Genomic DNA, 12,739 nt, shown 5'->3' with positions numbered 1-12,739 from the left:
AAAACTCAATTACAAAAAATAAAAAAACAACCCACAACAAAAAACCCACAACGTGAAAAGAAAAATGATTTAAGACGCCAGGTTTTTGAGGTTTCTGGGGAAGAACTGTAAATATTTTGTTCTGTGTGAATCAAAATTCTTATATGCTACAGTATTTCAGCATCATTTAAGTACTCGGCTGCCACTCTGCTTTCTAAATGCACGAAAGAAGCCCAAAAGGGTGATTCTATAAAGTGCACCTACTCTATGGCTTTGAGGGCTCCTTTTACTAGGGTGCGCTAGGGCTTTAACGCGTGGAACAGCGCGCGCTACGTTGTCATGCGCGCTAGACCTTAACGCCAGCATTGAGCTGGCGTTAGTTCTAGAAGCGTAGCACGCGGTGTAGCGCGCGGTAATTTCCCGCGTGCGCTAAAAACGCCAGCGCACCTTAGAAAAAAGAGCCCTGAACGTCACGCACGGGATTTTGCGGTTTACGCAATCTAAATTTCTAAATGCCAATTGATGCATGCTTAAAACCCACAGAGTTGTTCTAAAATAAGCAATTTAATGTGTTTGTACAGTATCATCTTGTTTCCTAGTATGATAAGTTTGACCTTATTAGTCAATTCTTCCAAATTAGTTTCCTCCCTCTTGGGTCCATGCATTTATGAACCTAACTTCAGTCTTCTCTCCGTCTGTGTCTTTGGCACTGTTCTTTAAAATACACCTCTTGCTGTGCTCTAACAAGGCAGTCATACAATGCCAACATAATATCTTTATCTTTCATATAATGAAGACGTACTTCTCTCAAGTGACTAGGTAGGGTTTGAGCCTGAAGTGAAATTAGAAGGCAGGTTACTGAAGCTAGCTGTGGTCTTAATTTGTATAAAGCTGAGAAAACAGAGCAACAAGTGGAACAACTAGACCGGGATTGAGAAGGGGCAAGAAGACTATGCCCCCCCCCCCCAGCCCCTGTGAGCTCCGCTCAACTGGTAAGTCCCTCCTATCTGTGCCCTTCTCTTCAACTGCCGACTCCAGACTCCGTCCTTTCTGCCTTGCTGCACCGTATGCTTGGAACAAGCTGCCCGAATCCCTACGGCGGGCTCCGTCTCTGGCAGCGCCCAAGGCCCAGTTCAAAGCCCACCTCTTCGAGAGTGCTTTCGATTCCTAACTCCTCTCTCCTTGGGTTCTGCATCCCCCCTACCCTATATGTCATGCCTGCCTGTCCGAGTTAGATTGTAAGCTCTTCGGAGCAGGGACCGTCAATACATGTCAAAATGTATAGCACCGCGTACGCCTTTCGGCGCTATTTACGTGATAACTTCTGGGGCACAAATCTCTAGATTGCTGAAAAGACATGGAAATGTATTCATGTGAAATTAATATTTTAATCACAGAGAGTAAGAGGGTAAAGCAGGTCACCATTTAGCCTATAAGACTGTTCTTCATCTGTGGGTTTTGGGGTAAATGGGAATAGGACACCTGTATCTTATACAGTTCTGAAATGACATTTTAAAAGGTCCCTTTGCTGTGCTCTCGCAACATCCAACATTCTCAGAACGTCAGTCACACAATAAGCTCTTCCAGCCATTTATAGTAGGTGATCAACAAAACGTTCGTCATTGAGTTGGGGCAGGTCGCGTCGGTGAGGATTGCCGAGTTGGAGCTGAAGTATGCGGGCAAGGAGATGCCTCTGGCACAATCGCTCACCCAGCCCCTCCATCTCATCATCGCCGTCACCCCTGTCGCCGAGAAGCCAGCAGCCAACCCGGCACTCGCCCGCCGCTAGAGGCACCCGGCCCTGACGCCAGCCTGGGACTCAGAGAAGGCGGCTGCAGCCACTAGCTTCGGCCATGATGAGGAGCGACCCCCCCCATGACCACCACCGCCACCACGAGGGGGAGGCCATGGTTGGCGCCGCAAACGGTCAGAGAGACGCCTGTCCTGAAAGGAGACAGATTCAGCGAATTTGACACGCAGGAGGAGAGAGTGAACATCTTAGACGAGTTGATGACTGGAGACACTGGATTTGGGGCTTCCGGTTTGCTGACAAGGATCGGATGACATCTGGAGAAGTTTCGCAGCCAAAGCAGTGAAGTCATTTCAAGCTGGACTTCAGTCTTGACTGTTTGTTTTTTATTTTTTCACTTTCTTTTTTAGTTTATGATATTTTATTTTTAAATCTCATTTATTGTTTTGCCACTTGGTTTTTGTTTCCTACTTTATTATTTAAATTTCATTTAAATTTCCCAAGAATTCTATAGTTTCAACGCTTCTCCCTCCTACTTCTATTTCCTATCTCCCCTCTTTTTTCAACCTTTCAAAGTCCTTTAGACCATTGTAGTCTTATTAGAATGTTTATTTTCTTATTTTTTTCTCATCTATCTCTATTTTAATTTTTTCATTACTCTACTAATTGTCACTTTTCTAGGTACTTTAGTTAGATTGTGAGCCTTCGGGACAGTAAGGGAATATCTAAGTACCTATTTTACTTATATTTTACTTATAATTTTAATGCACCCTATTGTCTGTTTTTTTTTAAACCGCTTAGAATCCTAACGGAGTTTAGTGGTATATAAGAAATAAATTACATTACATTACATTACTGTACCTTTGAAACACCTCTTTATTCTCCTCTCTTATCAAATATAATTTTAAGAAAAACGTTGTAGAACAGCACGACAAAACCCACTCCTATAAAGTTTGATCGAGTGGATATCGGTGTAACAATTACTGTACATGAATCATTCTGCTGGAAGTATAAAATTTCAATCTGTAATTGATTGAGAACAAAACTAATACAATCGGTGTGAAATGACTTTGGACATAAATGTGTAGCTCTGTCACAAAAAAAAAAAAAAAAAATCCACATTATTCTGCAACAAAAGTCACTGCAAAATATCTACGCCATATATGTCACTTATATGTCTTCATTTAATTCAAAACCAAAATTAATTGCCTAATGTGTCTAAAATGATTTCACAGCAAAATAATTGCAAACTAAATATAGAGGAGAAAAACAAACTCTAACAATAGATGCTATTATTTGGAGATCCTTTGAAATGTTGTGAATAATTTTACAGTAGTCAAGCACTTATGATATGCACTACATTTGAGCTATTGTAAACTGCTAAAAACGGCTACCTGCAGTGCCTTTGTTTAGGCCTGAACATTTGTGGTATTCAGAAACAGTTATAGGTGTTTAATGGCTGCTTGGATGATTTGGAACGGAAATGATTTTAACTAGCGAGCTCTGGTAGATGGCAAAAAAAATCCATTTGTTCCAAGTTTTCCTGAGAGAAGTTTGCAAAGTCACACTAGAATCACGTCCTTCCAGTGTCTGGCTTCTTTAAGAGCCTTTCCATTGCAAACACAAGCAGTGTCTCACTTCTGGCTCACCACACAATTGTTTCCCGCGTACTCACCTTTATGGGACACCCAGGGATCCCTGAAGAAGACTTTCTGTCGAAACGCGGACCGTGTTGGGTCCTGTATCCCTAGCGGACTAGGTCCTCTAAGGCTCTTATGTGGATGATTTATTTTTATGTGGATGAAATTATTTTATGTGGATGATTTCAGTGTACCTTTGGAACTTTGACACTTTCAAATAAAGTCCATTTAGGAACATCGTCACTCCACAGAGTTTTTTTGGGTTTCTCTGGATTTTCTTCTTTGTGGATATTTGGGGGTCAATTCCTTTTGTTTTTTGCTACTTAGGATTTTAAAGTGTTTGAGGCTTGCGCAGATGAGGACGGAGCTTAGGCATTGGTGGAATGAGGCATTATGACATCACAGTCTGAGCTCTAGAATGTTGCAAACACAAGCAGTGTCTCACTTCCGGCTCACCACACAATTGTTTCCCACGTACTCACCTTTATAGGACCCCCAGGGACCCCTGAAGAAGACTTTTTGTCGAAACGCGGACCGTGTTGGATCCTGTATCCCTAGCGGACTAGGTCCTTTAAGGCTCTTATGTGGATGATTTCAGTGTACCTTTGGAACTTTGACACTTTCAAATAAAGTCCATTTAGGAACATCGTCACTCCACAGAGTTTTTTTGGTTTTCTCTGGATTTTCTTCTTTGTGGATATTTTGGGGTCAATTCCTTTAGTTTTTTTCTTTAATAGGAGGTAAGGAAAGTCAAACAGAGAAAGTAACCCCCTCTTTTACAAAGGTGCGCTAAGCTTTTTAGCGCGCCCTTCCAACACCACTGGTTAAAAGAAAGCACTAGTGTCATACAGGGAAAGGCTAGGTAGCTCCTTTCACAGGTGGGGAGAAATAAACATGGCAATAGTAAGAAGTCTCGTCCTCAGGAGACCCCCCCTCCTCCGCTGCAACCTGGTGCTCCTGAGCCATGGCATGCACTATAGTCTGTCTCATAGTCAGCTTGACTCTGGCCTGGAGTTCTACAATTAAAAGCTCTGTCTTTCAGTAAGGCCTAACTTAGTCCAAATCTGCCAATGGGGCCGACATGCTCAGCTAATTTAGGCCCCCTTTTATCAAGGGGCAATAGGGCTTTTTATCGCCGGCTGCTGCGGTAAAAGCTCCGACGCTCACGGAATTCCCTATGAGCGTCAGAGCTTTTACCGCAGTGGCCAGCGATAAAAAAATCCCTAATGCGGCTTGATAAAAGGGGTCCTTAAACCTAGCAGGTCAAATTTGGATGGGCTTGATTTATTTATTTTATTTTAAATTATTTGTAGCCCGCCTAGGCACAAGCCTAGGCGGGGACCAATGGAAACATATACAATCAGCAAATAACAAACAACAAAATATAATAGCAATACACATTAAAAAAAAAATCATAAAACATCTGAGCATCTTTACATAATCATAAAATACACCTTCAAAAAGACAGTTCAAAGCTGGTACCAACCGTAACCCAACACTAATCCCCTCTTGTACTAAGGCGCGCTGTGCTTTTTAGCACGCGGTAAATATTAGCATGCGCTAAATGCTAACGCGCGCATGTTATGCTATGGACGCATTAGCGGTTAGCACATTGATTTAGTGCATGCTAAACGCGTGTTAAAACGCTTAGCGCACCTTAGTAAAACAGGGCCTAAAAGATAGAATCTCATATGCCTACACTACTGGTGCCAAAAGCACATGCAAATAATACAGTTTTTACCTCTTTTCTAAATTGACAAAGCATGGCCAATTGACACATAGAAACCAACAGGGCATTCCACAGAACCTGGCCCCGAACCGACAACATGGCAATCCGGTGACGGGTCTTAAGCGTGAGAGACAGACGCGCGCCGACAAATGAGCGCCGTCAATTCAGCGCAAGACTTCAGTGCACCGCAGAAAAATCTTCTTTTAAAGGGCTCCGATGGGGGGCGTAGTTGGGAAGGGGGAACCCCCCCCCACTCTACTTAATAGGGATCGCGCTGCCGTTTTGGGAGGTGTGGGGGGTGTAACTCCCCACATTATACTGAAAACTTTACTTTTTCCCTAAAAAATAGAGAAAAGTTAAGTTTCCAGTATATTGTGGGGTTACAACCTCCCAAACCCCTCCCAACGCCAGCGCGATCACTATTAAGTAAACTGGGGGGGTTCCCCACCAACACCCCCCCCCCCCCGTCGGAGCACATTAAAAGAAGGTTTTTCTGCGGCGCGCTGAAGTCTTGGGCTGAATTGTCAGCGCTCGTTTGTTGGCACGCGTCTGTCTGTCGCGCTTAAGACGATGAACCGGAAATCCTATTACCAGCAAGTTTCACGGTTCTTGGATGTTTGTCCAAAAGTCTATGGCTACCTTATCCGCTCGTATCTACTTCTAAAGCAGTGCTTCTCCAACATTTTCGGGCTAAGACCCCAGCCCTACCTCGTTCCTCCTGGGCATCACTCCAGGTTGGCCTCTAGCATCAGCCGACAACGGTGTTGCAGGCCTCACTTTCTCCTGAGCGCACAGGCTGAGCTGTAGCATTCTGTTGACCTATATGGGCTGATTACACCGATGTCAGACTTTATTTTTAGCAGTCATGACCAAAATCCTATTTAGGGACAAATCCACAGTTTAGGAGTTCCTGCGCTAAAGGGTTAGCAGTAGGCAGTCCAAATGATACAGCAGGGGTCAGACTGGCTCCAGTTGGTTTTGAACCATCGTATTTGGAATAGGAGGCCGATGAAATAAGCCACAGAAGCGTCTGCAGGAAGGTCCAAAACTGCAATGCTTTTCTCGGGATGCTGGAGCCAAAGCCGCCTCCCCCAAATGGATTTTGAATAAAAATGGTGCCCATGTATATCGACCCTTTAGCCTTGCCCCGGTGCCTTTTTTACGAATGTCTGCTCCCCCTGATGTCAAAACCTCGCTATGTTTCTGGCTGGAACATTTGCAGAATATGCAGAGGGAAAAACACGATGACTTTCGTGTGAAAGAGTTTAGTGAGAAGTTGCTAACATTTTCACAAAAACACGGAACCACATGTTCCTGAAGTGCAAATCTTTTGCCGGAAACTATCCATTCGGGTGATTTTTCTGTGCAAAATATTTTTTTACTGAATTGCTAATTGACCTGATTTTTCAGTGTTTCTCAGCTCATTAGCAATACGGCATACGTTTTGCAAACAGGTTTCCAAGCAAAAACATCGCATATCCAACAATGGCAAATATTTCTCAGAACCTACAGTGTAAAATCAAACAAAGAAAAATCAGAATCCTGGTCAAACCCCTGCGGCGTACCACAAGGATCTCCACTATCCCCCACCCTCTTCAATCTATACACTGCCTCTCTAGGAACTCATCTGGATAATATAGGCATAACATCCTATAGCTATGCGGATGACATCACCATCCTCATCCCATACGATCATTCCAAACCAACCATGACAGACGAACTTCACCAAACACTGGAAGCAGTCACAACCTGGATGGAAAATCACAAACTTAAACTCAACCAAGACAAAACCAAATTCATCCTCCTAGAAAACGACAAGATCCAAACCACAACCATACTAGACATAAACGCAACCAAATATCCCATCCAAACAACCATAAAACTACTAGGCATGACCATAGACAGATGCTGCACAATGCAACCGCAAATAAACAAAACAACTCAAAAATCATTCGCAATCATGAGAAACCTGAGACAAGTCCGAAAATTCTTTGAAAGTACACAATTCCTACTTATAGTACAATCCCTGATACTAGGCATATTGGACTACTGTAACATACTATTCCTCCCATGTCCAGCAAATACGATAAGACAACTCCAAACAATCCAAAATACAGCCTTAAGACTCGCCTATTCACTGAGAAAACACGACCACATCACTGAGGCCTTCATCAACTCACACTGGCTCCCAATCCAAGAAAGAATCCAATTCAAATTCTACTGCATATTATATAAAACCCTACACGGAGACAGCCCATCATACCTGAACAATCGCCTCATCCAAGCAACCAACACCAGACACAGAAAAACGCACTCCCCATTCATACCCCCCCCATCCAAAGAAGTAAAAAGAACAAAACAATATGACGGCCTCCTAGCCACACAGGCTGCAAGACTAGACAACCAGATATCCAACCTTCTGATGACAACCCCAGACTATAAGACGTTCAGAAAAGAAATAAAAACCACACTTTTCAAGAAATTCCTAAAACAGCAATAACAACACGACCTCTAAAAGCCCTTAAGATCTACATCTTACCTATCTAGCTATTCATTATAATTCATGCAATTCTGTAATTCTGTAATTCTGTAATTCTCTAACTCTGTAATTCTGTAATTCTTTAATTCATTGTAATCCTGTCCTTAAACTAACCTTTTGTAATCCGCCTTGAACCGCAAGGTAATGGCGGAATAGAAATCCCGAATGTAATGTAATGTAATGTAATGTAATTTACTCAGCTTTGATTTTCCTTCTCTTTCCTAACTGGAGCCCAGAGAAGAACAGTAATTTTGCGGCCTTTGATTACCAGTGGTATAGCCACAGGTAAGGGAGGGGGCCAGGAGGCCTGAGCCCCCTAATTAGGGATCAGGCCTCCCCAAAATTGTGGCACCATTCCTATGGCTGGTGGGGATCCCTCAAGTCCTACCAATGGAAAAGATACGGCTGGAGGCTCCTTAATGCTCAGATACGGCAGCACTTTACATGGGCTGTCGGTTCGTAGACTATCCCCTCTCCCTACCTGTAACAGTGCATGGAAGATGCCAGTGATCCCCAGCATTGGAAGGTTCTGGCTGCTGAAGAATTTCTGGCCACTGGAGGGATCTCTTCAATTAACAGAATTCGGGGGATTCCCATCAGCTTAAGTTTTTAAAGTCTGGGTTGGGTGTCACAGGGGTAGGGCACATGGAGAGCAGGGGTTGGGGTAAAATTTTATTCCTCAGGACCCCACTACCACCAAACTGAAGATTTGGGTACAGCACTGGTAACTACCCAGCTGTTTGGCATTTTCCCACGTGCAAACCTATTCCCAATTTAATACAAGGGCGAATAAATATCAGTAGCGCTCCGGAGGTTTTTTATGCCAATTATGTTAAGAACATAAGAATTGCCACTGCTGAGTCAGACCAGTGGTCCATCATGCCCAGCAGTCTGCTCACGCGGCGGCCCTCTGGTCTAAGACCAGCGCCCTAACTGAGACTAGCCCTACCAGCGTACATCCTTGTTCAGCAGGAACTTGTCTAACTTTGTCTTGAATCCCTGGAGGGTGTTTTCCCCTATTTGAATCCCTGGAGGGTGTTTTCCCCTATAACAGCCTCCAGAAGAACGTTTCAGTTTTCTACCACTCTCTGGGTGAAGAAGAACTTCCTTACGTTTGTATGGAATCTATCCCCTTTCAACTTTAGAGAGTGCCCTCTCGTTCTCTCTACCTTGGAGAGGGTGAACAGTCTGTCTTTATCTACTTTGTCTTGAGTCCCTGGAGGGTGTTTTCCCCTATAACAGCCTCCGGAAGAGCGTTCCAGTTTTCTACCACTCTCTGGGTGAAGAAGAACTTCCTTACGTTTGTACGGAATCTACCCCCTTTCAACTTTAGAGTGCCCTCTCGTTCTCCCTACCTTGGAGAGGGTGAACAACCTGTCCTTATCTACTAAGTCTATCCCCTTCACTACCTTGAATGTTTCGATCATGTCCCCTCTCAATCTCCTCTGTTCGAAGGAGAAGAGGCCCAGTTTCTCTAATCTTTCGCTGTACGGCAGCTCCTCCAGCCCCTTAACCATCTTAGTCGCTCTTTTCTGGACCCTTTCGAGTAGTACCGTGTCCTTCTTCATGTACGGCGTCCAGTGCTGATTATTTGGCTCACTCTTAACCTGAGGCTTTTTCCTCCGTTAAATACTTTTGCAGCGCTGTAAGCTACATTGCTTGAGAGTTACAGGGGTTGTTTTGGCAGATTAGTTCGTTTCTGTGTTTTGTATGCCATATTTGAATTTGTCCATTTTATCGTAATTTGCTTTGATTTAAAGTGGACAAGAAATTTTTTACCTAAATAAAAATAAATTAAGTCCCAAAAGGATTGTGAAAAATTGTGAGAGGACCTTGTCCCGGGAAAGGATCTAGGTGTTATCATTGATGATATTTTCAAACCCTCTGTTCAATGTACAGTGGCGGCAAAGAAAGCAAATGGAATATTAGGAATTGTTAGAAAATTAATGGAAAACAAAAATGAGAATGTTAGAATGTCTTTTTATCGCTCCATAGTGTGGCCTCATCTCGAATTCTGTGCGCAATTCTGGTCTCCGCATCTCAAAAAAGATAGCAGAATGAGAAAAGGTACAGAGAAGGGTGACAAAAAATGATAAAAGGAATGGGAGGACTTCCTATGAGGAAAAGCTAAAGCAGCTAGTGCTCGTCATCTTAGAGAAGAGATGGCTGAGGGGAGGATATGGTAGAGGTCTATAAAATACTGAGTGGAGTGGAAAGGGTCGATGTGATTCGCCTATTCACTCTTTCCAAAAATACTAGGACTAGGGGGCATGCAATGAAGCTACTAAGTAGTAAATTTAGAACAAACTGGAGAAAATATTTTTTCACAAAATGTGTAATTAAACTCTGGAATTTGTTGCTGGAGAATGTGCTGAAAGCAGTTAGCTTAGCAGGGTTTAAGAAAGGTTTGGATCATTTCCTAGAACAAAAGTCCGTAAGCCATTATTAAGATGGGCTTGGGAAAATCCATTGCTTATTTCTAGGATAAGCAGCATAAAATCTGGTTTACTCCTTGGGATTTTGCCAGGTTTTTGTGACCTGGGATGGCCACTGGACCTTCGGTCTGTCCCAGTATGGCAACTCTTATGTTCTTATACTTAATTATTGACACTAATTGAGAGATAATGAGGCCCAAGATGGCTGCTTCTATCTGACTGCTGTGCGGACTTCTCTGATTACCTCTTTTGTTTCTCCTTCGGGATGCTGAAGAGAAGGGGAAGTAGCGTCGGTGGTGCCTCCCAGCGCTTAGAGATTCCCCTTGCCACTATTGATGATTTTTTTCAGACGCCGCCAACAAAAGCAAGAAATTTCGGGGATTCGCCCACTGGGTACATCAGCAGAGAGTAAGTACTGCAGTGTTGATTACCCCTGGGCCGTCTGAGCCCCGACGTCAGGACATCACCTCTACAGCCAGCTCATCAAGAGACGAGAGTACACTTGATGAGGAAGAGCTCTCGTCTCGAGAGGCCAGGGTTTTGGAGGGCTTGCCGGTTGAAATATCTGGAAGTGAGTTATTCCTCCTGAATGAACCCACGGCCGGGACATCTGGAGCTATGGAAGATCAAGGCTCTAAGGAAGTAAAACAGTTGAAAAAGCAATGTCTAAGCACACCTGTAGTTTCCTTTTTCCCTGTTAAACCTCCTCAAGTCACCCTTGAAGCCCTTTGGGATTTGGTGGTGAATTGGGGGAATGCTTTTAATCCCCAGATTGAACATTTGAATAAACTCTTTAGGTCAAGATATGACTTTAATAAAATCTGATACTCGAAAGACTGATAAAGATTTGAAAACTGTTAAAGATAATCAAGATTTACTCGTAAGAGATAATTTAATGATGAGGAGAAAATTGGAAATCCTTGAGAACAATAGTCGAATTAATAACTTACGAATAATCAATTTTCCTAGGATTCCCTCAATTTCTCCTCAAGCTATGATAAAACATTACTTTTTGGAAATTTTGAAGATCCCGGAAAACTCACTGCCTCCCCTTACGCGGGCTTTTTATTTGCCAATTAAATCTCAAGATCCACAAACTAAAGAAGATGATGGTAACATACAGGAAGGTCCTTTGGACGTTTCTGCTTCACTGAAACAATCTGAAAGTGAAGTGGCTATTCCAGCCACTCTCTTATTGACTGTAGCTTTGGCTCCAGACAAGGATTGGATCCTTAAACTTTTCTTCAAGAACAGATCTAGAGATTTCCTGGGGTGCCATATTCAAATATTCCCTGATGTCTCGAGGGAGACTCAGAAAAGAAGAAGAGAATTTTTGATGTTAAAGCCTGGGGTTACTCAGTTAGGGGGTACATCCCTGCAAGTGTGTTGTTAGATATCGTTCAATTAAATATGTCTTTGTAGATCCGATACATTTAGTAAGTTTTCTCTCCTCAAAGCGTCTTGAGAATGTTGGAACATCAACAACTGTATCCAATTAGAAAATTAGAACTGAACCCAACAATCTGAAGTCCCGAAACTCATTCCGCTACAATGGACTCATCTACCGCAAGACGGTCGGCGTGGAACCAGCCGCTGATGGCAAAGGCATCGTTGTAGTCCTGAAGAAACGGGCAGGTCAGCGCAAACCAGTCACATCCTATGAGAAAATTGCCATCAACAAGAATGCCCGGGCCACGCTGAGCAGCTTGCGTCACATTATTCAGAAGAACAAATATCGCAAGGACTTGCGCATGGCGGCCCTGAGGCGTGCCAGCGCCATCCTGAGGAGTCAGAAGCCAGTCCTGGTGAAGAAGAAGCAAACCAGGGCTACCAAGACTGCCTGAGCGTGACCTGTTATGAACTTTGTCCATAATAAAAGCGTTAAACCAGAACAAAAAAAATAAGAAAGAAAGAAAATTAGCTCTATGTTCAGCAGCAAATTACCAGCATACTTATTATTGATTATGTTCTTAATTTAATTACTCTTTTCCTTAGGGCTCCTTTTACAAAGGTGCATTAGGGCCTTAACACACGGAATAGCATGCGCTAAATTGTCACGTGTGCTAGCCGCTACCGCCTCCTTTTGAGAAGGCGGTAGATTTTCAGCTAGCACGCGCTATAGCACATGCTAATCCAGTGCGTGCGTTAAAAACGCTAGCGCACCTTTGCAAAAGGAGCCCTTAATCGTGGATCCATTTTATTGAGGATTTGAGTGTGTTCAGGCTAAATAGTTACTTCAGGGGTTTTGATTAATATTAATTATATTTTATGTCTAGATCACACTTTCTGTACAAGATGTTATGCTTGGAATATAATTTTGAAATCTTATAAATAATAATTAAAAAGAAAAAATTATTGGCGCTAATTGACTTGTGAGCCAATTTAGTTGGGCACAAAGTTTGGATCAACACTCAGGGCTCGCGTTTTCAGCGCGCGCACCAGATTAGCGCGAGCTACCCAAAAAACTACCGCCCGCTCAAGAGGAGGTGGTTGCAGCTAGCGCGTGCTATTCTGCGTGTTAAGGCCCTACCGCACCTTTGTAAATTTTGGGCACCATGTATAGATCCAATTTAAGGGCGCCTTTTACAAAGGCGCGCTAGCAAGCGTAATACCACACGCTAACCCGCCAGCCGCGCTAGCCGCTACTGTCTCCTCTTGAGCAGGCGG

General features: G+C 43.3%; 1 protein-coding gene across 1 annotated transcript in view; it reads left to right on the top strand.

The window, feature by feature from the left end:
* The window catches only part of LOC117366448 (60S ribosomal protein L28-like), a 63,672-nt gene extending 51,751 nt beyond the window's left edge, over window positions 1-11,921 (top strand). Inside the window, exon 2 of the mRNA XM_033957785.1 lies at window positions 11,572-11,921. Coding sequence (XP_033813676.1) covers window positions 11,572-11,916 — 345 coding nt within the window. The 3' untranslated portion in view covers window positions 11,917-11,921. The remainder of the gene's footprint in view (window positions 1-11,571) is intronic.
* Window positions 11,922-12,739: the final 818 nt, after the last annotated feature.

Source organism: Geotrypetes seraphini, chromosome 9, assembly GCF_902459505.1.
Source record: "Geotrypetes seraphini chromosome 9, aGeoSer1.1, whole genome shotgun sequence".
Classification (NCBI taxonomy): Eukaryota; Metazoa; Chordata; class Amphibia; order Gymnophiona; family Dermophiidae; genus Geotrypetes; species Geotrypetes seraphini.
Note: the sequence above shows the minus strand (reverse complement) of the source record. Positions and strands in the feature narration are given on the sequence as shown.